At 47.1% G+C, this 27,854-nt stretch overlaps 1 protein-coding gene across 1 annotated transcript; it reads left to right on the top strand.

Moving 5' to 3' along the window:
* Window positions 1-1,811: 1,811 nt before the first annotated feature.
* PANX1 (pannexin 1) lies at window positions 1,812-27,854 on the top strand. Its single transcript, XM_054164666.1, has 5 exons — window positions 1,812-2,048; window positions 13,420-13,559; window positions 22,366-22,589; window positions 23,845-24,515; window positions 27,602-27,854. The coding sequence occupies exons 1-5, from the start codon at window positions 1,868-1,870 to the stop codon at window positions 27,685-27,687; spliced, it is 1,302 nt and encodes a 433-aa protein (XP_054020641.1). The 5' UTR covers window positions 1,812-1,867; the 3' UTR covers window positions 27,688-27,854.

The raw sequence follows: 27,854 nt of genomic DNA, 5'->3' as shown, positions 1-27,854 counted from the left end.
CATCACAGAAAGTGTGAAGCATCACAGAAAGTGTGAAGCATCACAGAAACCGTGAAGCACTGAGTTCACCATTGCCTGCCTTGTGCAGGCATCCCTGTGACCAGCCATGCCCCAATGCCTGTGTTGAAGGGCAGCATCTCTGTTGGGCTGAAACACTAGTGGGAAGACAGGAAAGCAACAAAAGAGCAAAATTAACAAGTCACCAGGGCAGGCCTGTTCCCTACAGAAAATACAGGCCCTCAAGTAGAAAAAAATCTGTATTATGAACATGAGTAAGAGGTGGAAACTATTCCTAGCACCAAGAACTTGGAATGTGACAAATGCTAGACCAACCTTTAAAAACTTTACAGAGGAATAAGCAGCCACACAGTGAAAACTGGCTGAAACTGTTCTAAATAAAAACCCCCTGAAAAACCCAGGAAAGAGGTCAAAGGAACAGAACAGATCATGGAAGCATCAATACTGTTTGGGGGTTTTTTTCCCCTTAAAAATAACTGTGCTTCTGTGAGGTCTCTGAAGGCCCCCCCTGGATGAATATAGCCTGCTTACACTTCCTTACACTTCCACAAAACATTTAAGAAGGTCCTTAGTTAAAGCTTCTTAAGGAAATGAAATGACCATGGGATGAGAGGAAGGGTCCATGGAGGTTAAACAACTGTTAAAAGACAGGGAGAAATGGTCAGATTTCATGCTGAGAGCCAGTCATGGGATGCTGCAGGGACCCTTGCTCTTCACTATTGGTGGTGCGACAACGGGTGACCAACTGAGTGACAATCATAAGTCCATATAGCATGAAAATTGAGTGATTAAAAAAGATAAAAATTTAGTGTTGATGTGTTTACTTGTGGGGAAAAAAGCAATCCCAGCTCTATGTGCTTAATACTGTCTAATCTCAGAGATGGGATCTTACTTAATCCAAATTCCAATGCTAGCAGAGTGCTTTTTAGCAGGCAGAAAGACACCTGGACTTTAGGAATCAGTAGGAGTTAAGAACAGAGCAAACCAGAAAACAACTTAGTACCATTACATAAATGTCTGTGACACCTGTGTCTTGAGTGTGGCCAGGGTCATACCCCACAGCCTCCTCCAGGAGAGGACTCAGCAGCACAAGAACAGCACAGAATGCACAAGTTTCCATATGAGGAATGATTTCCTTGGATTGTGGCTTGGAAAAGAAAAGAAAAGACAGCTGAAATCAGACAGGACATCAGTTTTGTAGATGGAGAGCTGAGCAGAGAGGGGATAATTTGTCCCCTTTGGCAGAAGTGGTATGAGTAAGGAGAGTGGCACACGCAGGCAGCACCGGGCAGTCTGCCACCGCTGTAACTCCTGGTCTGAGCGGACTGAAAATGTTCCGAGCTTACAGAGCTTCAGAAAGCAACTGGAAAACTGGGGGGTTAGGGGGATGGGGGTTGTTAGGGGTATGAATTCAGGAATGAGTTCAGGGTTATTAAAGAGCTGGGATTGATCAGCCTGGAGAAGAGGTGGCTGAAGGGGATCTTAGCAGCGTGTGCACGCAGCTGGCGTGAGGCAGCGCAGACAGAGCCGGGCTCTCCCCAGTGGTCCCCAACCAGAGACCCCAGAGGCGAAGGCGCAAACTATAGCACGAGAAGTGCTCATCCCTGGGGACACCCCACGGCGCCGGACACGGCCCCATATCTTTTGCCCCACCTCCAGTCCGCCTGTCCCAGGCGGCGAGGCTCCGCCGGGCATACTCCCCCGCCCCGCCGGGCGGAGCCGGGCCGGCACGGGCTGCGGGGGCGCTGCCGAGCCGCGCCGGGCGGAGCCGAGCCGAGGCTTGCCGTGCCGTGCCGAGCCGAGCCGTGCCGTGCCGGGGCGTGTGTGGCCGTGCCGAGCCGGGCCCACCATGGCCATCGCGCACATCGCCACCGAGTACGTCTTCTCCGACTTCCTGCTGAAGGAGCCGCCGGAGACGCGCTACAAAGGGCTGCGGCTGGAGCTGGCGCTCGACAAGATCGTCACCTGCATCGCCGTGGGGCTGCCGTTGCTCCTCATCTCCCTCGCCTTCGCCCAGGAAGTCTCCATCGGTAGTTGGCCTCCCCGAGAGGGCCCTGGCGGTCCCCGGCGTTTCCCGCGGTGGACAAAGGGATCGGTGGGGCGGGGGGCGGCGGAGCGGTGCGGGGCTCTGGGGGGGCTCCGCTGGATGGGCGGGCGTGCGAGCGCTCCGTGGGGCTCGGCTAACAGCTGCCAGGCAGGATTTCTAATCGGGGCTAGGGCAGAAGGCGCCTTTGGGCCGCGGGGAGTGCGCAGCAGGGAGTGCAGCTCTGCCGGCAGCATCTCAGGGAGCAGACGGTGCCTCTGCTTTCCCCAGGTATGTTGGGCATCCCGGCCATCTTTTCCCGCTCTTGCCCGTTCCCTCCTCCTCCGTGGGACATTCCCTGGCAGCTGCCAGTCCGTAACAGCTCCTTAGCAAAAGCCCTGTCGGCTCAGCTGCTGCATGTTTTCCCGCGGGAGGGCTTGAGACGAGCCGTGGAGCCATGCCGCTCTTTGTGTCCCAGCGCTGCTCAGCCTGCAGCGTGAGCGACCTGCCGGGCTGTGCCTTGGGTACTGCTATGGTCCCGGCGCTCGGAGTCTTCCGCAGCTAGATCTCGCTGTCATTCGGCAGCTGTCAGGGGCAGGTACCAAGGAAAAGGAGGCTTCGAGCTCTGCCGTGTGTTGAGCCTGGTCAGCTGCTCCTCAGATGCTAGGCAGGGTGGGCAATGGAAGCACTCTCCGCAGGTTTTTTCCCTGCCCTGTTGCCTTTCTGCGGGTGTTCCAGTTCAGCTTCTGGTGTGCCTCAGTAGACGAAGCTGCCTTCATTCTTTACAGAAGAAGGGCCAAGTTCTTAATTATATTAACTCCCCCCTCCCCCCAAGTTATGGAAGTGCTTGTGCAGCAGCCAAGTAGCCAGCCCTTGTCAGAGTCTGAAATGGTGAGGAGACTTTGGATTTAAATCCAAATGACAAGGACTTGTAACAAGTTTGATTTACTGCATGTACCTGTTTATTGGTATTCAGTGTTGTATACCTGAGATGTATCATCTATAGGTGTGAGACAAGTGAATGCCAAGAGAGCAGAAGCTGGAATAGGACTATGAGTTAATGCTGAACCTGTGCAAAGGCATCATGAGTAGCAGTAATCAGATACCAGACTGCTGGCTTCCCAGGGAAGTGATGGAGTCACCGTCCCTGGAGGTGTTCAGGAGGGGACTGGACGTGGCACTTGGTGCCATGGTTTAGCAATCATGAGGTCTTGAGTGACAGGTTGGACTTGATGATCTTTGAGGTCTTTTCCAACCATACTGATTCTATGAAAATGCCCCAGACTGCTGTATTTACATCTCCTTACACACCTATTGCAGTAAATGTGTGTTTGACCCAAAACACCGTGGCCTGCAATAACCATACAGAAGAATCAAGGACAACCAGGCTGGGAATGCCAAGACTAGATCTGAGCCCTTTGGCAGCTCTGGCCAATCAGTGACTGGATGGATAGAGCAGTATTTCTGTAGTCTAACCTGCTGCTTTTTTAGATCTGCTGCTGCTAAGGGCACATTTCCTCCTCTTAAGGCAATAAATAGAAGGGAGCTTGCATTTCCATACACTAGCTCGTGTATGGGCCCCTTAGTTCTTCTGCTTCTTCTCTCAAAGTGCTGGATGCAGTTTGAAACAGAGCCTGTGTTTCAAGGTCTCTTTTATTAGCTCTGCAGAGGTATTTATTTACATAAACCTCCAACACACAGCTGAATTGTAGAGCTTGGTAAACTCATTATTTTGGATGAGTTAAGTTGCTCTCTTTGGGGCCTCAGTGCATGCTGTATCTAACATACTACAGTATTAAGCTAATTAAAATCGAGTCTGTGACTCCAGCAGATCCAGGAGGCAAGAATTAAAACGTGTGCCACATCTTGCACGTACTTGCTATTGCTTGTAAGGCTGATAACCTGTTAGAAGGAAACATGAGTATGAAAGTACTCATACTTCCATGAAAGTAAGTATGGGAAATACTCCAGGCCCTTGCTGTGGGTGAAACTGCCCCACGTGGTTTCCATACAGAAAGTGATACTGCATCAGCCACGCTGCAGCTAGGGCTGTTGCCTACTTCCTGCATGCTCCTCGGGCTGCCTGCTTACTGGAGATCCCCAGGCTGTTTCCATCCAGGCTTTTGGGTGGGGACAGAGAAAGTCCTGGAGGCCAGATATGCCTGCTTCTGTGAGCACAGGTGTTCAGCCAGTGATAAAATAGAAAGTAAGATTTGGTTTCAGATGCCTCCTGATGTAATTGTGCTTTGAAAAAGGCTCAGGAGTGCTAAACTGAGAGGAAATGGTAGGGTCCACTTTAGGTCTGAAGAAGAACAAGTCAGAAGTCGTTGTGAAAGCCCTGTGTGAGTCACAGCATGGAAATGCTCTGCCTCCGGGTACTAAAACTGAACACCCTTTCCAAAAATGAATGCTCAGCAACTATTTCTGTTGGGATAATTGCAATCTTCCCACCTAAACATTTCTTGGCATCTCTAGCTGTCATCTGCCCTTCCTGCTCTGCTTTCCTGTTTGTTGCAGTGCAGCGTCAGGTAACTGCAGTTTTCCTCCTGCATGTGGTTGCTGTTAATTGTGCAGGAGGATTACAGTGCTTCCAGTGGTGATGCAGTGTTTTCTGGAGCTGCCAAGGCACTTTTGGTTTTGATAAAAGGTCCAGGAAATAAATGAGATCCCATTTGAGTGTCACAGAGGATTTCTCTGCTGGAGACACAGAAAGCCCACCTGCCAAGCACAGACAGTAAGCACTCCTGAAACTCCTGGGGTTAGTGCCTGCACCACACTTGGGCATCCTTCAGGGGCACAAGGAGAGCTAATCCAACTTTATTCTTGGTTATATTTTTAGGAAGCCTTGGTCACCTGCAGGTTTATGATGATTTCAAGCTGTTGCTGGTAGTGCTTGGCAGTGATTGAGCTGTTCTTTGCAGCCCTTGAAAGCTTTGCTGATTGAAATCCTGCACCTGTTACCAGAATAGAATAGACTAGAATAGAATAGAATAGACCAGACCAGGTTGGAAGAGACCTTCCTGGAATGGAATGGAATGGAGTAGAATATAATAGAGTAGAATAGAGTAGAATAGAATAGAATCAACCAGGTTGGAAAAGACCTCAGAGATCATCAAGTCCAGCCTACCACCCAACACCATCTAATCAACTAAACCATGGCACTAATTGCCCCATCCAGTCTCTTCCTAAACACTTCCAGTGATGGTGACTCCACCACCTCCCTGGGCAGCACATTCCAATTGCCAAACAGTCTTTCTGGGAAGGACTTCTTCCTAACATCCAGCCTAAACCTCCTCTGGTGCAGCTTGAGACTGTGTCCTCCTGTTCTGGTGCTGGTTGCCTGGGAGAAGAGACCAACCCCCACCTGATCTGTGTGACAAAAGGATGGGGTACTCCCAGCAGTGTATGAGCCATGAATTAACAGATTTCTTTTCCTGGGTCATTTATCCATGACCAACTTTTTTTATAACAAGAATATCTCTGAGGCAGGATTGAGATTCCAGTTTTTAAGCTGTGTGTATTGTAAGATATGCTTGCTTACTGTCAACAGCTTAGCTGAAGACATAGATATTTATTCCCCACCACTGCTTGTAGCAGGCTACTGCAGCCCTGAGCAGGCTGTTGAGCAGAGAATTGAAACAAGCTGATTAATTTTGGCAGAGGCTTCTTTCCAACTTAGTTCTGGGAAGAATTTCAGTGGCTGGCTTGGGTTGCAGCTGAGAGAAGAGTAGATGTGAGAGCTGTCCCAACTGACATCAAAGATCTGCATCTTCTCCCATAGGAAGGCAGTTGGGGGTTGCTCATAGATTCTTAGCCTGGAGAAGAGGAGACTCAGGGGTGACCTTATTGCTCTCTATAACCACCTTAAAGGAGGTTGTAGACAGGCAGAGGTTGCTCTCTTCTACCAGGCAACCAGCACCAGAACAAGAGGACACAGTCTCAAGCTGCACCAGGGGAAGTTTAGGCTGGAGGTGAGGAGAAAGTTCTTCCCAGAAAGAGTAATTGGCCATTGGAATGTGCTGCCCAGAGAGGTGGTGGAGTCACCATCCCTGGAGGTGTTCAGGAGGAGACTTGATAGGGTGCTTGGTTGCATGGTTTAGTTGATTAGGTGGTGTTGGGTGATAGGTTGGACACGATGATCTTGAAGGTCTCTTCCAACCTGGTTTATTCTATGTATGTATTCTATGTATGTATTCTATTAAGCCCAGCAGCTGGTTGCCACTAAGTTGTCCCCATGCTTCCTTCTTAAACATAGTGTCTGTTCTGTTTTCCCCAGCCTGCCACTTTGGGAAGCATCTGTAAGGAAATAATCCCTTCTGGTCTGCTCTTCATGCATGCATGTACACCTACACATACATCTGCTTCTTTGGCATGTATTGAGACAGCTGTTTTCCATATTTTAAAACACTTTCTTGCTGCTGGGGTGGAAGGGGTGTGGTAAATGGTGCTTGGCCTTGATTTCTCCTGCGTGGGGGGTTGTGCTTTAGTGGTTGCTAACATGGATCATTCTTGCTAGATAAAAATCAGCTGTTTGGGTGTCATGCCCAGTTCACGTTGCCTTGTGGAAAATTGCAGTGGTAATTAATGATCAGGTTTTTCATCCAAGCTTTTGCAAATCTCTTTCCACTGACTGTGGTGTGTTAGAAAGCAAATCATTACTTACCAAAGGATTAATCCTGTCAACTACAAAACCTGATCCTAGTTCAGGAAAAATAGTTCAGCAGGGGATTAACACTGATTCTTGGAAGTACTGCTGTAGTTTCTTAATTAGGTGTTTAAGTGAGAAGGGGCTGTTGAGCCACTAGGGAGGAAACCAGTCCTGCCTGCTGGGTTTGTGCTCTTCTGGTAAGGGATGCAGCCAGAGGATGCTGAGCCCTCTGCTTGTCTTGCACCCTAGCATAGCAGTTGGATACTGCAAGCCCTTCATGACAGTGGTAAAGTACTGGAACAGGTTGCTCAGGAATGTGGTTGAGGCCCTGCCCCTGGAGACATTCAAGGTCAGACTGGATGTGGGCCTGGGTGGCCTGATCTAGTTGACCATGTCCTCACTGCAGGTAGGGTTGGACAAGATGATCTTTGAGAGTCCCTTCCAACCCAATGCAATCTGTGAATCTGTGACTCTCCTTCAGAGCTGAGATTTTTTCCCTGGGGTTCTGGGAGTTCATTTTTGTAGGTAGGTTTCTTCTTCTGAAAAGCATCCACAGGGTCAGTAGGGTGGGAATCACAATAATTACTTGTGTCATGCTCATTTAGCATCAACAGTAAAATTGCCTCCTGCATTTGGGCAAAAGGAGTTGGAGTAGGCCCACTGTTTACATCTTGATTCTGAGAAGTCCCAGCTGGGATTGGGGAATCTTCTTTTAGATACCTGATGACAGATCCTTCCCAAATAATCATAGAATGATAGAATCAATAAGGTTGGAAAAGACCTCAAAGATCATCAAGTCCAACCTGTCACCCAAGACCTCATGACTACTAAACCATGGCACCAAGTGCCACGTCCACTCCCTTCTTGAATACCTCCAGGGATGGTGACTCCACCACCTCCCTGGGCAGCACATTCCAACAGCTAACAACTCTCTCTGTGAAGAACTTTCTCCTCACCTCAAGCCTCAACTTCCCCTGGCACAGCTTGAGATCTTGCAAGGCTTAGGCAAAGTGGATGAAAAGTTGTCGCGTGAGCACAGGACACTACAGCTGTGACCTCCACCTGTAGGTAGCCCATGCTGTGTTTTACAGTGCTTTATAGGAGCTGCAGAGCAACCAGCTGCAGAGCAACCAGCTGCAGAAGAAAAGGGTTCTCCTGCTGCAGACATGGGGAAGACAGCTGGGGACTCGTTGGCAGAGCACACATGAAGATGTGCCACACCTGGGTGGGGTGACAGCTCGTCCTTGCTGCTTCTGGCTGTAGTGACTCAGGCTTGTACTCTGCACTCAGTTGCATGCCTGCAAGTAATTCCTGCACTCAGTGACCAGCTCCATCTGATAATCATAGTACACTGGTAAAAGTGACATTTAGGCTGGATGTTAGGAAGAAGTTCTTCGCAGAAAGAGAGATTGGCCATTGGAATGTGCTGCCCAGGGAGGTGGTGGAGTCACCATCACTGGAGGGGTTTAGCAAGAGACTGGATGGGGTGCTTGGTGCCATGGTTTAGCTGATTAGATGGTGTTGGGTGATTGGTTGGACTCGATGATCTCAAAGGTCTTTTCCAACCTGTTCTGTTCTGTTCTGTTCTGTTCTATTCTACTCTATTCTATTCTACCCTACCCTACATGACTGTACACCAGTTGCTGCCTCGAATTTCTGCAGCTCTTTTGGGTGGTGCCTCTTTAGGGCAACCATATAGTAAGTGGCATTTTTTTGCATCCTCATTTGTTTGCAAAAGTGTAAGTCCAGTCCCCATCACTCCCTCTCCAAAGCTGATTTAGTACCAGGGAATGGTGATAAAAAAAGTGCATTGCCAAGTCTAATGATACCTTGGCCAAAGGCTATTGTCACAGCTCCTTGATGCCATGGTCTAGTCATGAGGTCTGTGGCGACAGGTTGGACTTGATGATCTTTGAGGTCTCTTCCAACCTTGGTGATACTGTGTGACACTGTGATGAATGTAGTCATTTATTATTCCTCATCCTTCTTGCAGTGTATTTTAATTCCCTGTTGTTATGGGCTTGGCTCCTGCTTTCTTCCCTTCTGTTACTGGTGGGAGCAAAGGACAGGGTTTAGCTTCATTGTCAGCCAGGAGGATATTCCTTTCATAGCAGAAGACTCTTAGCCTTCCATAGACCTAGCTCTGTGTACATGTGTGTAGGTGCACAGTGGGTCTGTGGACCACTTCTGCTTAATTTCTCCTCTAATAAGATCTACAGTTCATATTTTTTCACTTTATTCAGAACAGCCCAAAATAAAATGCATTTTGTATAGGTTTATTGCTATTTATGGACTCACAGAATGTTAGGGGTTAAAAGGGACCTTGAAAGATCGTCTAGTCCAAAACCCCTGCCAGAGCAGGATCACCTAGAGTAGGTCACACAGGAACATGTCCAGGTGGGTTTTGAATGTCTCCAGAGAAGGAGACTCTACAACCTCTCTGGGCAGCCTGCTCCAGTGTTTTGTCACCCTCACAGCGAAAAAGGAGACTCCACAACCTCTCTGGGCAGCCTGCTCCAGTGTTTTGTCACCCTCACAGTGAAAAAGGAGACTCCTCAACCTCTCTGAGCAGCCTGCTCCAGTGTTTTGTCACCCTCAGCGAAAAAGAGACTCCTCAACCTCTCTGAGCAGCCTGCTCCAGTGTTTTGTCACCCTCACACCAACAAAGGAGACTCCACAACCTCTCTGGGCAGCCTGCTCCAGTGTTTTGTCACCCTCACAGTGAAACAGTTTTTCCTTATGTTCAAGTGGAACCTCCTATGCACCCACTGCCCCCTGTCCCAGCACTGGGCATCACTGAGAAGAGCCTGACTCTGTCCTCCTGACACTTGCCCTTCACATAGTTATAAACATGAATGAGGTCACCTCTCAATCTCTTCTTCTGTAAGCTAAAGAGACACAGCTCCCTCAGTCTTTCCTCATAAGGGGGATGTTCCACTCACTTAATCTCCTTTGGAAGGGAGAAGAAAGGGGGGGGAAGGGGAAAGCTGGAAAATTGTAACCATTTTCAGAGGCATTTAATAATCTGTGTTCTGTGTAGATCATGCACAGAAACTTCCTTTCAATTTAAACCAGAACACTGCCCTGGTTAGTGTAAAGCTGTAATTTACATTAACACCTGAAACCCGAAGCTGCAATAATGTTAATTACAAACCAGTGCCACAGCCAGAGTGTCACCAGCCTCTGCTTGATGTCCAGCTCTATCTGCTCGACTCCCAAGGCAAGTTGCCAAAGGTTTCCAACATGCCTGCTGAAACCCTGGGGATCAGAAGAGCTGGGTTCACTGCTCTGCTGCACCACTGGCATTGCTGTAGCTGTTCTGGTATTACAAACAATAGAATTAGCCAGGTTGGAAAAGACCTCAGAGATCATCGAGTCCAATCTCTCACCCAACACCATCTAATCAACTAAACCATGGCACCAAGTGCTCCATCCAGTCTCTTCCTAAACACCTCCAGTGATGGTGACTCCACCACCTCCCTGGGCAGCACATCCCAATGGGCAATCACTCTTGCTGGGAAGAACTTCTTCCTAACATCCAGCCTAAACCTCCCCTGGCACAGCTTGAGACTGTGTTGAAGGTCTCTTCCAACCTGGTCTATTCTATTCTATTCTATTCTATTCTATTCTATTCTATTCTATTCTATTCTATTCTATTCTATTCTATTCTATTCTATTCTATTCTATTCTCTCGTGCTGGTATGAAGTTGTGCAGGTGACTCTCTGGAGAAGGAGGCTGCCTGCCTTTTTTCTCACCAATTTAAACACTCCCTTGCTTTCAGTGGTTTCCCACTGAACGAGAATGAACACATGGAATGTGTTTCTTGTTGCAGATACACAAGAGATGACCAGGACAAAGCATCTTCTGAACGCTCCTATTACTCTCCCTTTGAAAGGGTCTTTTGTTTGGTGCTTCACACCAAGCACGGCCAGAAGCAGGAGGTTCATTGAGTGATGAGAGCAGAGCGTGAGTGGTCCCTAGGCAGTGCAGAACAGACAATCCAATTTTAGTTTGTTTATTTTTCAAAGCCCCTCTGCATTGTGTTGTTTCTTGGAATGTGTCCAGAAAAAGGCAATGAAGCTGGGGAAAGGTCAGGAGCACAAGCACTATGAGGAGAGGCTGCGGGAGCTGGGGTTGCTTAGCCTGGAGAAGAGGAGGCTCAGGGGAGACCTTATTGCTCTCTACAACTACCTGAAGGGAGGTTGTAGCCAGGTGGGGGTTGGCCTTTTCTCCCAGGCAACCAGCACCAGAACAAGAGGACACAGTCTCAAGCTGTGCCAGGGGATGGTTAGGCTGGATGTTAGGAATTCTTCCCAGGAAGGGTGATTTGCCATTGGAATGTGCTGCCCAGGGAGGTGGTGGAGTCACCGTCCCTGGAGGTGTTCAAAAAGGGATTGGAGGTGGCACTTGAAGCCATGGTTTAGTTAGTCATGAGGTGTTGGGTGATCAGTTGGACTTGATGATCTTTGAGGTCTTTTCCAACCTTATTGATTCTATGATTGGAAGTTTTCTGGAAAGCAGAAACTCCCAAAGCTTTGGGAGAGTGCCAGTGCTTGTCTGGTGCCAACATTGCTTAATCACATGAGCTCTGGTCTGATAAACAGTAATTTATTTTCCATAAGGGAGGCTTGTGGCAGAGCAAACCCTGTCTTTATGATGCTGCTGCCTTAGAAATATTTACAACAGTGACTCACAGGGAAAGGCTCTTATTCATAATGCCCCTGGACTATGCTACGTTGTACAATAGCTATACAAGTTACAAGGCAAATCTATCAGCCTCTCTTACACAAGAGGTGCTTGTGAGTTCTGAAAACTAAAGCAGCAAAAGGACACATATGATACAATCTCAGACAAGATACTTCCCCCATGGAATGGAATGGGAGGGATGGGATGGGATGGAATAGAATAGAATAGAATTGAATTGAATTGAATTGAATTGAATTCAATAGACCAGGTTGGAAAAGACCTTTGAGATCATCGAGTCCAACCTATCACCCAACACCATCTAATCAACTAAACCATGGCACCAAGCACCCCATCCAGTCTCTTCCTAAACACCTCCAGTGATGGTGACTCCTCCACCTTCCTGGGCAGCACATTCCAATGGCCAGTCTCTCTTTCTGTGAAGAATAAGGCACAGAGCAAAGCTGTTTGCACTAATTTTGATGACTATATGAAGAAACAAAAGTAGCAATATTTCCCTCCTATTGCTGTTTTGTTCTTGGTGTTGTGTTGGAGGAAGCTTTGGAGGGATGTTCCTGGAAGAGCCATCTTCACTTACTGTAATCATTTGGTGAAGCAGCTGTCCTGTTATCTAAATGTGAAAAAGTCTGCTGGAAAGGTGTGGGTGTGTTTGCTTTCACTGCCAAAGCTTCAGGAAGAAAATCAAAATCCCCTATCCTGTTTTACTACTAGCTCTAATGCAAGAAGCCACTGATACTCCACTTCCCATAACCACTCTTTCTTGCTGAGCTGTGCTGCAGTAAGACTGGGCTGGTGCCTGTAGCTGGTCAGAGCAGTTAGTGGCCCCATCTATGCAGTGCTTGGGTCCCTGGATCAGGAGAGGGAAGACAAGAGCCTAGTAGTGGTTGAGGCCAGAGATGGAGGGGGCCCCCACTGGGACAGGCACTGCCACTATTTTGGTAACCAATGTAAACAGTCATGCTCCAGTCTCCCTGCAAGGGATCTACACTGTGTTTGTCTCTGAGAATGCAAGTATTGATGCTGAGGTGGCAGTGGTGTCTGCTGTGGACAGAGGAGGGAGAAAATGCCATGGTGACGTTCAGCATCCTCGACAGGGACAATGACCACAAATTCTTCACAGAGACAGCACATCACTGTGCTGGTGAGGAGGGAGGGGGTCTGGAGGCTAGGATTGCTCTGCCAAAAGTTACATGAGGAGATCCTTGTTTTCACATGTGTAACCTGAACCCCTCAAAACTCATTCACAGTCTCACAGGCAGAAGAGGTGTCAGCACCCTGGGCCAAACTTGCTCTTGCATCACTTCAAGGATGGCTGGGCTATGGGAGTGGTGTTTGAGGCCTCGTTTCAATAAGCAGTAGAGGTTGTGTGTTTGAGAAGCATGATGGTATGTGATTGGGCATGATGGTATGTGATTGGGCATGATGGTATGTGATTGTAGCTGTTTCCTTGGAAAAACAACTTCAGCTGATCGTGGTTTGCATCTGCTGATTTGCCTTTGGCCAATCTGAAATAAGTGCAAGTGAGAGAGGTCCTGGAGCTCATATTCCATCCCCTTCCCACCCCCCAAATGTAAGAAAATAGACCTAATGAACAGATGCTTCTAATCATAGACTCATAGAATCAGTAAGGCTGGAAAACACCTCAGAGATCATCAAGTCCAACCTATCACCCAACACCTCAGGACTAACTAAACCATGGCTTCAAGTGCCACATCCAGTCCCCTCTTGAACACCTCCAGGGATGGTGACTCCACCACCTCCCTGGGCAGCACATTTCAATGGCAAATCACTCTTTCTGTGAAGAATTTTCTGATGCATTGTCTCAACCTGTAGGAGACATCAGAAAAATCCCTGTGGGACCGCAGTGGGAATTTAGTGCCTCTCCTCCCTGCTGAGCTGCAGTCTCATTTGGTCACTGATAGCTTTGAATACCATGAAATCCAGAGTGTGAGCTTTCCTTCTTTGACTTGATTTCTTTGTTGTTGTTTTAATTTTCTGAGGACATGATAACTTTTGTTTTCCCAGGTGCCCAGATAAGCTGCTTCGCACCCAGCTCCTTCTCCTGGAGACAAGCTGCTTACGTGGACTCCTACTGCTGGGCAGCTGTGCAGCAGAAGCAACCATCCCAAAACAACTTAGAAAACATCCCCCTGTGGCTGCATAAAGTATGTACAGATCTCCTTCTCCTGGAAAAAATGCCCCCAGATAGAAGCCTCCCTTTGCCTTAGTTTTCTTGCTGCTCTGCTCTAGTCCTTGGCTTTGACTTTACTCTCTATTTTTAGAGAGTATGTTTACTTTCCCTTGCTTCCAAAGAGGGTAATACTACAGAAGGTATTTTCTGCTTTTCAATAAAGAGTCTGTTTTGCTGTAATAACAAATAGCACCAGTTAACTGACATGAGTAGTGTTGATACACCAGAGGGACCTGGACAAGCTGGAGGGGTGGGCCCAGGTGAACCTCATGAGGTTCAACAAAAGCAAGAGCAGGGTTCTGCACGTGGGATGGAACAATCTTCACTATCAATACAGACTAGGGGAGGAGGTGATAGAGAGCAGCCCTGTGGAAAAGGACTTGGGGTGCTGATGGATGAGAAGCTGGCCATGAGCAGTCAGTGTCTGCTTGCAGCCCACAAGGCTAATTGCAACCTAGGATGCATCAAAAGATGCATTGCCAGCAGATCCAGAGAGGTGATTCTGCCACTTTACTCTGGTGAGACCTCACCAGCAGTACTGTGTCCAGGTCTGGAGCCCTCAATATGGAAAGGACATGGACCTGATGGAGAGGGTCCAGAGGAGGGCCACTAAAATGATCAGGGGGTTGGAGCACCTCTGCTATGAGGACAGGCTGAGGGAGCTGGGGGTGTTCAGCCTGGAAAAAAGGGAGGCTTTGGGGTGACCTAATAGCAGCCTTCCAGTAGCTGAAGGGGGCCTACAAGAAGGATGGAGAGAGACTGTTTACAAAGGCCTGCAGTGACAGGACAAGTGGCAATGGCTTCAAACTAGAGCAGAGCAGATTTAGATTGGATGTGTTAGGAACAAGTTCTTTTCAATGAGGGTGGTGGAACACTGGAACAGGTTGCCCAGGGAGATGGTTGAGGCCCCATCCCTGGAGATATTCAAGGTGAGGCTCAACGAGGCTCTGGGCAACCAGATCTAGTTGGGGATGTCCCTTCTGACTGTGGGGAGGTCAGACTGGCTGACCTTTGGAAGTCCTTTCCAGCCCAGATCATTCTATGATTCTATGATATTGCTGTGTTGCTGTGGAGCTGAGTGTCTCACCTGGCTCGTGTCAAAATCTTACTCAAGGGAAAATGGCTAGGAAAAACGTTTTGTAGTTTAGTTTTATTACACTGGGCTTGACTTTTCATGCAGAGGAACTCATGGCAGATAGGTGTTTTGGGAGAGATTAAATTAATCAGTGGTACCAACAGTTTTAACTCTGTTGTCAGGGTGCTCACCTTTGCTTCTGCAGGCTGTTCCCTTGCAACCAGGAGCTGGCTTTCACCGCTCTGGGTAAAGCAGCATCATGCTGAATGCAGAGTAAGAGACTTGTTTTATGGGTTACAAGTGTGGTAGGTACAAAGATACTTGAGTTGGCTCCAGGTGGCTAGCAGAGCTTTGGCAGGAGTTACAAACTCTGATAAAATGCCATGCTAATGCCTGGAGCTGACTCAGCTCGAGAGGCAGCGTCGTCCTGCTTGGGCACTGCTGATGCCAGAGTAAGAAGTGCTGGAGGTAGTTGTGTGCTGCCTTCCTCAGCCCTTCTATTACTTGTCCTAGCAAACACCTGCCTGGCACCTAGGAGCAGAGGAGAACCTGGTGTTAGAGGGTGCTCAGGTCTGGGACCTGCAGCACCTGTATTTCTGAATGTTGCTTGGGTACCATTGGAATGTGCTGTCCCAGGGAGGTGGTGGAGTCACCGTCCTGGAGGTGTTCAAGAGGGGGTTGGACATGGCACTTGGTGCCATGGTTTAGTAGTCATGAGGTCTTGGGTGACAGGTTGGACTTGATGATCCTTGAGGTCTTTTCCAACCTTATTGATTCTATGATTCTACCCCTTATCCCTTTAGCAGGTGATATCTCCTCTGAAAGACTCTCCAGGGCTGTTGGCTGATTTGTTTGTGGACCCAAATCACTAACTGTAAGGATTTACTGCTGCCTTCTCCAGTTAGCACCACTCATAACCTTGACTGTTGGTCTTGTCTTTCATAAATATTAAAGTCAGAGACTTGTTCACTTCTAGTTTGAACTTTTTCTTGTTGAGTTAGTGCTCCACTTTACTTCAGCCAGACCTTCTACAGAGGCCAGTCAAAGCTGCTAGAACATCTTGTGATGCAGGTGGCTTGTGTGGATGGAAACTCCACCTGCAAACCTGGATATGTTGCTGCCCCTTTCTCTGATTTCTTCACATTGAATTTTGTGCCATAGTCACCTGCTGTAAGTCTCCTAGTTTGCCAGCCATGTCCAACAGCTTAAGCAATCATACTTTTATGATGTCAATTTGCTCTCTGGTTCTGGCTCAGGAATTGGCTTAGGGCCCTTCTGCCAGCAGTTTCTCTGACAGCTTGATGGTAGGTAATGTTTCTTTGTAAATACCCTGCAGACTGGCTGCAAGAAGTGTGTCTGAATGGCTGAGTCAGAGCTTGTAGAAGAGGCTGGGTGCCTCATCTTAACTTCATCAGTCCATGCTTAGCCACCTACCCTTCCAGTAACCCCTGCACCGGGAGCTGCAGATGCGGTTTGGAGGGCAGTATTAATTAAAATCCTTCTACTGGTTGTTCATCAACTTCCATGCTTAACAAGTTGCCAAGGAAGGAGTGGTGTTACAGCTATTGACACTGCCCTTTGGTTCCCACTGAAGATGTTTGGCCAGCAGCTGCAGGGCTGATGGTTTCTGCAGGAAAACAGAGCTTGGGTTGCCTCCTGGTGCAGGCTGTGCTCAGTGAGGTACTTACAGCCTCACTGCTCTGTGCTGTTAAAATGGCAGAGCAGAGCCTTTGTGGGAGCACAGTGATGGTAATGATTTAAAGGAGCCTTCCAGAGCTCAAGTGAGAGAAGGTTTGGCTCCTGCATGCAAGGGCAGGGGTGCACATACAGGGACAGAAGATATCACTAGGTCCACTTTTTCTTAAGACAACACTTAAGCTTTCTTCCCTGCATTCTGGGCAGCAGGGCTTTCATTTGTAAAGCATCTCAAGTTTCTCATACTCTGACTCAGCATATACATATATTGGTGTGCTGGAAGGCTCCATTAAAAAACGCTCTAAAGGAGGCATTCTGTTACAGCTTTGAAGGAATGAGGTTGTAAGCCCCAATTCCTGATGGAAACAGATGAATTTCCTTATGGCACACACACTCTGTGCTCTGTCAGAGGTGCTGTCAAAGCTTTGTTTCCTTAGGGCAGTGCTCAGTGTGGTATAGAGAGGAAGTAGGACTGGTATAGCTCTTTGATGAAGAAGGCAACTTGCCCTGTGTTTCTTTCAGCTATCTGCTTGCTCTTAAGGATTGTCAAAGCCAGGCTGCATTACAGAAAAAATGAAACCTTCCCATTTCCCTCCTATTTGAGAGTACAAGTTAGTGCTGGAATTTCTGGGGTTTCAATCAATAATTAATTAGAATAGGATAGGACAGGATAGGATAGGATAGAGTTGAATGGAATTGAATGGAATGGAATGGAATGGAATTGAATTGAATTGAATTGAATTGGGCAGGTTGGAAAATCCCTCAGAGATCATCAAGTCCAACCTATCACCCAACACCTCAGGACTAACTAAACCATGGCTTCAAGTGCCACGTCCAGTCCCCTCTTGAACACCTCCAGGGACAGTGACTCCACCACCTCCCTGGGCAGCACATTCCAATGGCCAATCTCTCCTTCTGTGAAGAATTTCTTCCTAACATCCAGCCTAAACCTCCCCTGGTGCATCTTGAGACTGTGTCCTCTTGATCTGGTGCTGGTTGCCTGGCAGAAGAGACCAACCCCCACCTGGCTACAACCTCCCTTCAGGAGGTTGTAGACACCAATAAGGGATGAGGCTTCTACCACCTCCCTGGGCAACCTGTGCCAGTGTCTCACCACCCTCATGGTGACGAACTTCTTCCTAACATCCAATCTACCCATTTCTAGTTTTATTCCATTCCCCCTAGTTCTATCACTCCCTGACACCCTAAGAAGTCCCTCACCAGCTTTCTTGTATCCTCCTTCAGATACTGGAAGGCCACAATAAGGTCTCCTCAGAGCCTTCTCTTCTCCAGACTGAATATCCCCAACTCTCTCAGTGTCCTCACAAGGAGAGGTGCTCCAGCCCTCTAATCATCCTCGTGGCCCTTCTCTGGACATGCTTCTTGTAATAGGGGCTCCAGAACTGGAGGCAGTACTCCAGGCATGGTCTCACCAGAGCAGAGTAGAGGGGGAGAATCACCTCCCTCCACCTGCCGGCTGTGCTTCTCTTGATGCATCCCAGGATGTGATTGGCTTTCCGGGCTGCAAGTGCACATGTTGAGCTTCTCATCCACCAGCACCCCCAAGTCCTTTTCTTCAGGGCTGCTCTCAAGCCAGTCACTGCCCAGCCTACATTGATGCTTGGGATTGCCTTGACGCAGCTGCAGGACCTTGCATTTGGTCTTGTTGAACCTGATGAGGTTGTCATGAGCCCACCTCTCCAGCCTGTCAAGGTCCCTCTAAATAGATGCCTTCCCCCCAGCGTGTCTGCTGCACCACACAGCTTGGTGTCATCAGCAAACCTGCTGAGGGTGCACTCAATGCCACTGTCCATGGCACCCACAAACTTGTTGAACAAGCCTGGTCCCAGTACTGATCCCTGAGGGACTCCACTTGTCACTGGCCTCCACTGGGGCATGGACCCATTGACAGCCACCCTTTGGTTGTGGCCATCAAGCCAGTTCTTTATCCACTGAATGGTCCATCCATCAAACCCATACTGCACCAGTATGTGCAGGCAAATGGTTCATCTGACTGACAGGAGAAAGAAGAGGTCTTCATACATGGCACAGCCAGGAGAGATTAATTGTCTGGTTCAGGTCTCTGTAAAAGTGCAGGGCAGGTGCTGTGGGACCTGCTCAAAACATTGCATCCAAAGAGTGGGTATGAAGCCTTTGTGTGCATGGAATGAAAATAACCTTGTTGAGACTCCTCACTTTTTGTAACAGAAATAAGATTTACCATGGGCCTGTGTTCTTTTAATTGCTTGTCTGTACATATACCCAAATAACCCTGAGAGTCTTCACCATACTGTTGTTACGACTGATTGTTGTCTGGTTCTCCTTACTCACTGTTTGTACAACTTCTTAGCTGAAGGACTGAGGACTCTTCATGTTTGTTGCACCTCTAGAGCCCCACCCAGAGGGATTAAGTGTGATCAGAGCAAGGAAACCTGAACACGGGTTCTCTGAGAGCTTGGTGGTAGAGCCACTTGAGCAGCATTAGTCTTACCAAATGAGACTGGATAAATACAGCTTTTAAGCTGTGTCAAACCAGGAAATAAGTAACAAGTGGGGTAAAGAAGGGTCATGTACAGTTTGAGATTCACTTTCAGATCTGGAAACAGGATAAGCTCTCAACCACAATGATGAGTCATTTATAGCTCAAGTTTCAGCCCACCAATTCAAACAGGGACAGCATCATATCCAGAGGGAGCTTAAGACCTTTGCTTCTGGACACATGGAATGGCTGTCATTAGCCTGCTCAGGGGCTGGTGCTTTTGCTTAGGCTCTTCCTGGTGCCAAACAGAGATTTGGAGCTGAAGAAGTGAACACTTCACTGTGATCTTATATTTTAATGAGAAGTATTTTAATCTCAGGTGAGGGAAGACACTTAGAATAGAATAGAATAGAATAGAATCGACCAGGTTGGAGGAGACCATCAACTTCAGTCCTTCCTTCTTTGTTGGGGACTGGATGCCAATGAATTTTCTCAAGACCTGGGCAGCTTTTACAGCTTTGTGCTGTTGTACTTAAAGTTACTCTTTGACCAGTGTTAGGTATGGCAGAAGTCACAGTGCTTGCAGTCACTTTAATAGCATTGTCCAGAGGAAATAAGGAGTGAAGATGCAGTAAAATGAGACAGCTGTGGTTTTCTAAATGCCACTAAGGTGGGTTTCATCTTCTGACAGCTCTCTTTATCCAGACCTTGGCAAACTTTCTGTAGGCTAAGTCCTTGAAAATGCATTTTGGTTCACACCACCTGTGGCAGCTTTGGATGATAATTGAGCTTATGAAGAAGTTTGTTTCAATGCCCCTTTAACCTATTTGCTGTTTGTTTACTGCATCTTGTCACAGCTAAAGCTACTGCACAATAGACTATTGTGTGTTTCAGTCTGCTTTTTCCATTCACCTTCAGGAAGGTGGGATGCTAATGCATCCTTGAAAGACAGTTTCAGATTCCACTGATTTATGTGCTTCTGTAAACAGATTACTCCAACATTTCTTCTTCTCTGCCCACACATCGGTTCTGGTTGAACAGGTAGCTGAATTCTGACAAATTGACTCAAGCAGACTGCTGTCTTCAAAGCCTTATTTCCCTGACCTCCCAATAAGTGGTGAAAAATATCATACCACAAGAAGATGAGGAATTAACTTTAATATTTGCAGTGCTAGCACTGTTCTGTGCATTCCTCAGGGAAATTCATCTCAAATGTGCATTGAAGACTACAATGTCCCAAAGATGGTTGAGGTGTTCTAGTTAGATTCCAAGACATCTCTGACCCCTCAGGCACACACACAAATAAGTAAAGTGTACACCAAGGCCCTTTATTGATTCCCAGCAAATACATACTGAATAGAATAGAATAGAGTAGAGTAGAAGTAGAATAGAGTAGAAGTAGAATAGAATAGAGTAGAAGTAGAATGGAATGGAATGGAATGGAATGGAATGGAATAGAATAGAATAGAATAGAATAGAACAGAATGGAATAGAATGGAATGGAATAGAAGTGGAATGGAATAGAATAGGAGTATAATAGAATTAGAATAGAATAGAATAGAAGTGGAATGGAATAGAATAGAATAGGAGTATAATAGAATTAGAATAGAATAGAATAGAAGTGGAATGGAATAGAATGGAATGGAATAGGAGTAGAATAGAATAGGAATAGAATTAGAATAGAATAGAAGTAGACTAGACTAGAATAGAATAGAAGTGGAATGGAATAGAATGGAATGGAATAGGAGTAGAATAGAATAGGAATAGAATTAGAATAGAATAGAAGTAGACTAGACTAGAATAGAATAGAAGTGGAATGGAATAGAATGGAATGGAATAGGAGTAGAATAGAATAGAATAGAATAGAATAGAATAGAATAGAATAGAATAGAATTAACCAGTTTGGAAAAGACCTTTGAGATCATTGAGTCCAACCTATCAGCCAACACCATCTAATCAACTAAACCATGGCACCAAGTGTCCCATCCAGTCTCTTCTGTCATTCTGAATATTGATCTGAGTGTAGATGTTCACACATTCTGGTAAGACAGGGTTGTTTTAGAAAATACATGTTCAGTTTGTGTAGATGATGTTCATGAGAGGAGCAAATGCAAGCACTTGAATGAATGGTCATGACCTCACGAGAGTTCTTCTAGGAGATTCTTCTAGAGTTTGGCCAGCATGCATGCAAGTTATTGTTCTTCCCCATCCATAGCAGCTAGTATTGATTTTAAATTGCTCATTCCCCCCATCTCCTCTGCCTCATGACAGGCTGTTGTCTTATGAAAACCAGCATCTGCCATCTTCCCTTGCACCTCCTCCTCTCCCTGATTCCTTCACCACTACCTCTTCACCTAGAAGTACCACACCAGGGCAAAGGCACATCTGCCACACACGTACCGGGCTTCCCCTCGCCAGGCTCCCGTCATTCCCAAAGCTGTAGCCTATGGCAGCATGAGAAAACACTGTGCAGCCCTTTTCTGGATGGCCTCCAAAGCAGAGCAGCAGCGTGACCATTAGCCCAGCTCTTTTTTGTTTGGAAACAAAGGCCTGTATTTGTCAGCCCTTCCACAGCACTTGATGCACAGCTCCATCCTTCTCGGATCCTGGCTCCTGTAGAATGAAAGCTACACTTGTTCTGTTTGTTAACAGGAGGCTTAGAGAACTAGCACATGGCTGTGAATCATTAAAATATAAGGCCTTTAACTGACAGGCAGAAGTGAAAATGCAGAGTCATCTGGCACGGGTCCTAGGCTTTAGGGCAACAGGTTTGGATCATCCAGCTCATCTGACTACGTTTTACAGTCACACATAATGACTTCCCAGTTTAATCATAGAATCAATAAGGGTGGAAAAGACCTCAGAGACCATCAAGTCCAACCTATCACCCAACACCTCAGGACTAACTAAACCATGGCTTCAAGTGCCACATCCAATCTCATTTTGAACACCTCCAGTGATGATGACTCCACCACCTCCCTGGGCAGCACATTCCAATGGCCAATCACTCTTTCTGGGAAGAACTTTCTCCTTACCTCGAGCCTTAACTTCCCCTGGTGCTGTGTCCTCTTGTTCAGGTGCTGGTTGCCTGGGAGAAGAGACCAAGCACCACCTAGCTACAACCTCCTTCCTCCCTTCTGATCTCTGGCTGGTTTTGCTTGGGAGAGATAATCTGCATGCTTTGGCTGGCCTTGGCTAAGTCTAACTTCTCTGCTCCTTTCTCTTATCCCTTTTGTACAGGGACATAAGGGGGAGGCAGGCAAGGAGAACCTAGTAGCTTCCCCTGGTCCTTGGCCAGGGGGCTCCTTGTGCTGTTTATTAATTGCAAATATCTGTACAATATTGCAAATCCTGTATATTTTGTACACATTCATTGCATCCCATTGTAGAGTGGAGATTTTGCTTGTAAATACAGCCCCATTTGCTTCTGACTGAGTTGGTCTGGCACAGTTAATGCTGGGGGGGGGGGGGGGCGAAACTTCAACCCACTGCAACAGGTGGAAGCTAACCTGATTTCTTTTCTCCCTTCAGTTCTTTCCATACATCCTCCTGCTCGTCGCTATCCTGCTGTATCTACCATGCTTGTTCTGGCGCTTCACCGCAGCACCTCACCTCTCTTCAGACCTGAAATTTATCATGGAAGAGCTCGACAAAGCCTACAACAGGGCAATCAAAGCTGCTAATAGCATCTGTAGAGGAGATCCCAAGGATCCTGCTGACTTGCTGCCAGCTGCCAATGAGAACTTGACACAGAGGTAAAATTCTGGGGCTCAGCTTTCTTGGCTCTTTTCCTTAAGCTCTTAAGAGATGTGACACCAGCACTCTCTTAGAAATTTGCTGGAAAGGTTTGAGTAGAGTAGAGTAGAGTAGAGTAGAGTAGAATAGAATAGAATAGAATAGAATAGAATAGAATAGAATAGAATAGAATTAACCAGGTTGGAAAGGACCTTTGAGATCATCAAGTCCAACCTATCACCCAACACCATCTAATCAACTAAACCATGGCACTAAGTGCCTCATCCAGTCTCTTTTTAAACACCTCCACCACCTCCCAGGGCAGCACATTCCAATGGCCAATCTCTCTTTCTATGAAGAATTTCTTCCTAACATCCAGCCTAAACCTCCCCTGGTGCAGTTTGAGGCTGTGTCCTTTTATTCTGGTGCTGGTTGCCTGGGAGAAGAGACCAACCCCCACCTGGCTACAACCTCCCTTCAGATAGTTGTAGACAGCAAGAATGTCTCCCCTGAGCCTCCTCTTCTCCAGGCTAAGCAACCCCAGCTCCCTCAGCTGCTGCTGCTTTTCCCCATTGTAGTTGCACTGGTTGGAGATTCGGTAGGAGTAGTCTTCACAGGCATCCCCGTGGAGGCAGCGTGGACCCTTGATCTCACACCTGCCCAAGCTCCTGGGGATGTCTCCCCTTTGTGACAGTTTAGGCTGGCTGCTTCCTGTTCCTGCCACATAAACTACATCTCCAGTGTCCTGAGTGTCCAGCCCAGTAGGTGGACACAGGAAATAGCATATTTCATATCCTGTGCCCTATAAATCCAACTGTAAAAGAAAAGTTCTCATGCTGCTCTGTGCATGGATATCAGAGTCCTGTTAAGAAGAGGACACATACACAGCCAGGCAGCCAGGCAGAAAGGGACCTGGGCTTACTGGTTGACAGCCAGCTGAACATGAGCCAGCAGTGTACCCAGGTGGCCAAGAAGGCCAATGGCATCCTGGCCTGCATCAGGAATAGTGTGGCACCAAGTGCCTCATCCAGTCTCTTTTTAAACACCTCCAGTGATGGTGACTCCACCACCTCCCTGGGCAGCACATTCCAATGGCCAATCTCTCTTTCTGGGAAGAACTTCTTCCTAACATCCAGCCTAAGATTCATCCCCAAAAGAGGGATTCCAATCTTGTGTCTGTTTCAGAGTGCTAGGATTTTGAAACTTGAGGGAGAGGTGAATGCTGCAGCATCTGATCTATGTGATCTGAGGGGATGTTTTTTCTCTCTCTTTCAGTTTGTGGGAAATATCTGAAAGCCACTTTAAATACCCAATTGTGGAGCAGTACCTGAAGACAAAGAAGAATTCCAGATGCTTAATAGTTAAGTACATTATCTGCCGTTTACTCACGCTAGTGATTATTTTCATTGCATGCCTCTACCTGGGCTACTACATTAGCCTCTCCTCTTTGAGTGATGAGTTTCTTTGCACTATCAAAACTGGGATCTTAAAGAATGACACCACTGTTCCAGAAGTGGTTCAGTGCAAGCTTATTGCCGTCGGCGTCTTCAAGGTGCTCAGCTACATTAACCTGCTCATCTATCTCCTAGTGATGCCGCTGGTAGTGTATGCAATGTTTGTTCCGTGGAGGTGGAATTCAGGGATTCTCAAAGTGTATGAAATCCTGCCAACTTTTGATGTTCTGAAACTGAAGTCCAAGTGCTTCGATGACTTAAGCCTTTACCTCCTCTTTCTTGAGGAGAATGTCAGTGAACTCAAATCATTTAAGTGCCTCAAAGTGCTGGAGAACATCGCGGCGTCGGAGAAGTTCGACGTCATGCAACTTCTGGTGAACCTTGGTACTATTAAGACAGATACCATAGATGGGAAGCCAGGGACAGCTGTGTTGGAGAAGTCTGAAGAAACAACTACAGAAGAGCTAGACAAAAATGCAACAGAACTACAAGGTAAGGTGACCTGCTCTTTCTTTAAAAAGTAAAATCAAAGAAAGGTCTCAAAACCACCACATCTAAACCTGCTGCTGTAGAGGGATAAGGAATCCACTAACCCCCCAGCTGATACATGTATACTTGTGACATTGCAAATTGTAGAATCATAGAATCTATAAGGTTGGAAAAGACCTCAGAGATCATCAAGTCCAACCTATCACCCAACACCTCAGGACTAACTAAACCATGGCTTCAAGTGCCACCTCCAATCCTTTTTGAATGCCTCCAGGGACGGGGACTCCACCACCTCCCTGGGCAGCACATTCCAATGGCTAACAACTCTCTCTGAGAAGAACTTTCCCCTCACCTCCAGCCTAAACTTCCCCTGGCACAGCTTGAGACTGTGTCCTCTTGTTCTGGTGCTGGTTGCCTGGGAGAAGAGACCAACCCCCACCTGGCTACAACCTCCCTTCAGGTAGTTGTAGAGAGCAGTAAGGCAGTGGGACAGGCTAGGCACTGCTGTGTCTGGTAAGTTAGTGGTCCTTGCTGACCTCTCTGCTCTGGTAGTAAGAGACTTCATCTGTCTGAACTTAAAGTCCTTAAGACCACCTGCACAGTGGAAGAGCACTAGATTGGCCTTCAGTAGGTTGTGCTTGAAGAAGCCCGAATCAGAAAGCTCGTGGTTTCAGGACATTTGTTTTTCAGCTCAAGAGAGTAACAACTACTGCTTCTGCTTTTCATTCAGGCTTTGACAGAAGTCTTAGGTGAATGTAAAAAACAAGTCTGATGCTCAGAGGAACAGAAAACAACAGAGGAAGGGAAGTGGAGCCAGGGCCGGTGAACATGCTCCTCTTCCTTCTTACAGAGAGAAAGGGAGGCTGACTATAAAGTGATTTTTGCCAAAGTGGCCTGAGTTGATCTGGATTGGTGCAGCTGTTCTCTGAATACTCTCACCAGCTCCCAAAATGATCAGCTCTGAGCAATTGCTCTTACGTGACACACAGTCTCAGATTCCATGCTAAATAAATGCAGCCTGTATTAAATGTGATTCCAATTCTCTTCTCAAGTGCAGAATTAGAGAAGAAAAGCCAAACATCCAGGTAGAAGGGAGAGAAGAGCTTCTGATGTGAGCGTGGCTGCTGCTGTAGTGGTCCCCACGGAAGCAGCAGGACAGTAGTGCTGAAGTAACTCACACTCTGTGGGCTGCCGCTTACAAAGTCCTTCACTTGTGGAAGTGAAGATGCTTTGAAATGTTTAGTAGCTGACCTGAGCAGGCAAGCACAGTGCTTAGGGCAAGTTAAAGAACTGTTCCAAAAGCAGGAAAATATTAAATCTCCTTTCTCTTCAGGAGGCTGTGCCATGTGCTTAGTAAAAAGAAGCAGCAGCACCCAGAGGTAACTCTTCCTCTGTGCTTTGGTCAAGCAGTTTGGAGAAGCAGTCAGTTTATACAAAGGAGAATTCAGAGCAAACAAGCAGAACTCTTTTCAAACTAGAAGCAGCATTTCTGGGAGCCAGCTCTGGCAGAGTGATGTGCAGTAATACTGACAGTACATAGTTTTCCTCTTAAGCATGTCCCTTTTTGACTTTACAGGTGGGTGGGTTTTGGTAGGAGAATTTAAGAGCCCAAGTCCCTTCTCAAGGAGCTGAAAAAGCTAATAGAAAATCTGACTCATTTTTACCTCAGAGCAGAATTTTTGACACTGCTTTCATCTCACAAAAATGCTTCAAAGACTTGTTTTTCTCCAGAGCAGAACAAACTCATGCTTGAAACTACTCAAGTGCATTGCAGAAAGAAGTTGCCATTTCATGACCGGTTCCAGCAGGTGCAGCCCCAGACTTCACTGCACATTAGCAAAGCTTCTCCCATGCTTCACTGACAGTCTCAAAGTGCATCAGGGGAAGTTTAGGCTCCAGGTGAGGAGAAAGTTCTTCCCAGAAAGAGTAATTGGCCATTGGAATGTGCTGCCCAGGGAGGTGGTGGAGTCACTGTCCCTGGAAGTGTTCAAGAGGGGATAGGACATGGCACTTGGTGCCATGGTCTAGTAGTCAGGAGATGTTGGGTGATAGGTTGGACTTGATGATCTTTGAGGTCTTTTCCAACCTTATTGATTCTATGATTCTTATTTAGCTCTTTTTCTTTTGTCACTAGTGTCATCTTTTAATTAATAAGAATGTTAACAAAACAATAGTAGGTGCTGACTCTGGACCATAAGGGCAGGAGAGACTGCAGGACATCCTGCCACTGGGCACAGCTTCCAGACAGCACAGAATCATAGAATCGATAAGGTTGGAAAAGACCTCAGAGATCATCAAGTCCAACCTGTCACCCAACACCTCAGGACTAACTAAACCATGGCTTCAAGTGCAAAGTCCAGTCCCCTCTTGAACACCTCCAGTGATGGTGACTCCACCACCTCCCTGGGCAGCACATTCCAATGGCCAATCTCTCTTTCTGTGAAGAACTTCTTCCTAACATCCAGCCTAAACCTCCCCTGGTGCAGCTTGAGACTGTGTCCTCTTGTTCTGGTGCTGGATGCCTGGCAGAAGAGACCAACCCCCACCTGGCTACAACCTCCCTTCAGGTAGTTGTAGAGATCAATAAGGTCTCCCCTGCACCTCCAGGCTAAGCAACCTCAGCTCCCTCAGCCTCTCCTCATAGGGCTGTGCTCCAGACCTCTCCCCAGCCTCGTTGCCCTTCTGGCAATCTCACTGGAGGTGTTTGTCAAGAGACTGGATGGCGTGCTTGGTGCTATGGTTTAGTTGATTAGATGGTGTTGGGTGATAGGTTGGACTTGATGATCTCAAAGGTCTCTTCCAACCTGGTCAATTCTATTCTATTCTCTTGTATTCTATTCTATTCTATTCTGTTCTGTTCTATTCTATTCTGTTCTGTTCTATTCTATTCTATTCTATTGTATTCTATTCTATTCTATTCTACTCTATTCCGTTCTATTCTATTCTGTTCTATTCTATTCTATTCCGTTCCGTTCCGTTCCAGTTTATTCTATGTGCAGGTGCTTAGACCATTGTCTGGGCTAGGGCACGTTTTGGGGTTTGACCCTTCAGGACACCCTTTCACTTCTAAAAGCTTCCTTTCTCTCTAGTTTTGACAGGCCATGATGCAAGTGGCAACATGAATACAAGAGAAGATAAGAAACTCCGCCAAAGACTTGTAGATTCTTCATGCTGATGCTGCCCCACCACAGCAGGCAGGAGCTTCATGCTGCAGGGGGACTTCTCCTCCACCTTCACTGCACTCAACACAAGGTGCTGCTCTTTGAATGCAATCACCTTGGTAGCCTGACAATTCCTCAGAGGCCAGACTGGTTTACAGACTCTTTATTGTGTAACAATCAG

Source organism: Dryobates pubescens, chromosome 10 (assembly GCF_014839835.1).
Source record: "Dryobates pubescens isolate bDryPub1 chromosome 10, bDryPub1.pri, whole genome shotgun sequence".
NCBI lineage: Eukaryota > Metazoa > Chordata > Aves > Piciformes > Picidae > Dryobates > Dryobates pubescens.
This window is presented reverse-complemented; position numbering and strand designations above follow the sequence as displayed.